This window comes from Morone saxatilis, unplaced genomic scaffold, assembly GCF_004916995.1.
Source record: "Morone saxatilis isolate NCDOM2014 unplaced genomic scaffold, NCSU_SB_2.0 Contig16, whole genome shotgun sequence".
Taxonomy (NCBI): Eukaryota; Metazoa; Chordata; class Actinopteri; family Moronidae; genus Morone; species Morone saxatilis.
The window spans coordinates 14882262-14883695 of NW_023339718.1; the positions used below are offsets into that span (position 1 = coordinate 14882262).

The following is a 1434-nucleotide window of genomic DNA, read 5'->3' on the forward strand; positions in this document are numbered from 1 at the left end:
GTACTCCTTATAAAATTATTTAAAGAGACCCAACAGTTCCCACCATGAGCAAGCACTTGGCGACGGCGGCAAGGAAATGAAAAAAGGGTAGCCGTGACTCAGTACAGAGAAAAGGGTGTCCACTGTCTGCAGGGTTGGCAGTTCGATTCCCTAGCTTTCCCTGTCCATGTGTCAAGATGTCATTGAGCAAGACACTGAACCCCCAGTTGCTCCCCAGGCGCCTATGGCTGTCCACTGCTCCTACTGTATAGGATGGGTCAACTGCAGCAGACAGATTTTGTTTCCACGTATGTAAAATGCTGTGAAATGACAATTAAGGCTGAAAGGCCCTGGTTATTGGTTATGGTTATTATTACGAAATGCATAATAAAAAACTAAAATTCAGACAGACAAAAACTGAACATTTGAACCTTTATTAAGGTATACATTAATTTCATTTTAGCAAGTACATCACAAGTAATATCTTTTTCAATTCAAAGCTTTTTGAAATGTGGTTAAAAATCCACGCCATCGCCCCATTTAATCAAGCATTGGACAAATTAAATCAGAAGTAATGTTTCATTACTTTGTATTCATCCAAATATTTTCCCCATTTAATTCACAAATAAAATGCTTTCATTTCATCTTCTTTTTAAGATGCCTGGATCCACGGAACAGTTTTCTTCCTTTTTTTCTTTCCTTTTGTCTTGCATTTGTCCAAATACCCAGCTGGCAACTCTGGACAGCAATATTTTGCTGTGTTTTTGCATTTACATAGGTTCCTTTTCCCTGTTCTCACCTGCAATTAGTTAATGACAGGTTAGTTTAAGAAATGATGACAAGAAAACTGAATAAGCAAAGCTGTAAGTCTTACTTATTTAAGTGTTTAATATGTATAGTTCAGTCTGTCTTTGCAAGTTCTGACTATGGATAACAAGAATGACCGCTTCAAAGTTACTTTCAGTGTCATGTAATATGACATTGCTTTCACACTGGAACATGTTATTTTACTGCATAACAGTGTTATTTACTGCTCAAGCTTCAAACAAAGCTCTACTCTAGGTGTCTCTATGTGAGGTTGTCAGCTAATACATTTATTTTACTTTTTAAGGTTTGGGACAATATAAATCAAATGTATTTATTTTGTGCATTCAGCATGTCTACCAATTTTAGTGAATAATACAGGTAATAGGCAAAATGTATCAGCTAATGTGACAATTGTATACACTATATGATTTTTAAAAAACTGAATCCTAGTTTGGTTTCTGTGCATTTGACAGTTCTATCAAATCTGTTTGGTAACGCAGATGTAGCCATGATAAACCTTTGTTGCATTTTGCAGTTTGTTAGCTATAGTTGGTACCTAGAGTGTCTTTATTGTTCACACAAGCTTATCACTGATTAATTAAGATATGAATAAAACATATTTGAATTATACTGTAGCTGACAGCCACT

At 35.6% G+C, this 1434-nt stretch overlaps 1 protein-coding gene across 1 annotated transcript in view; it reads right to left on the bottom strand.

Annotated features, from left to right (window-relative positions):
* Positions 1-408: 408 nt before the first annotated feature.
* Positions 409-1434, bottom strand: part of si:dkey-88e18.2 (interleukin-12 subunit beta) — a 7660-nt gene continuing 6634 nt past the window's right edge. The window contains exon 8 of the mRNA XM_035658435.1: positions 409-778. Within this exon, the coding sequence (XP_035514328.1) occupies positions 632-778 (147 nt within the window). The 3' untranslated portion in view covers positions 409-631. The remainder of the gene's footprint in view (positions 779-1434) is intronic.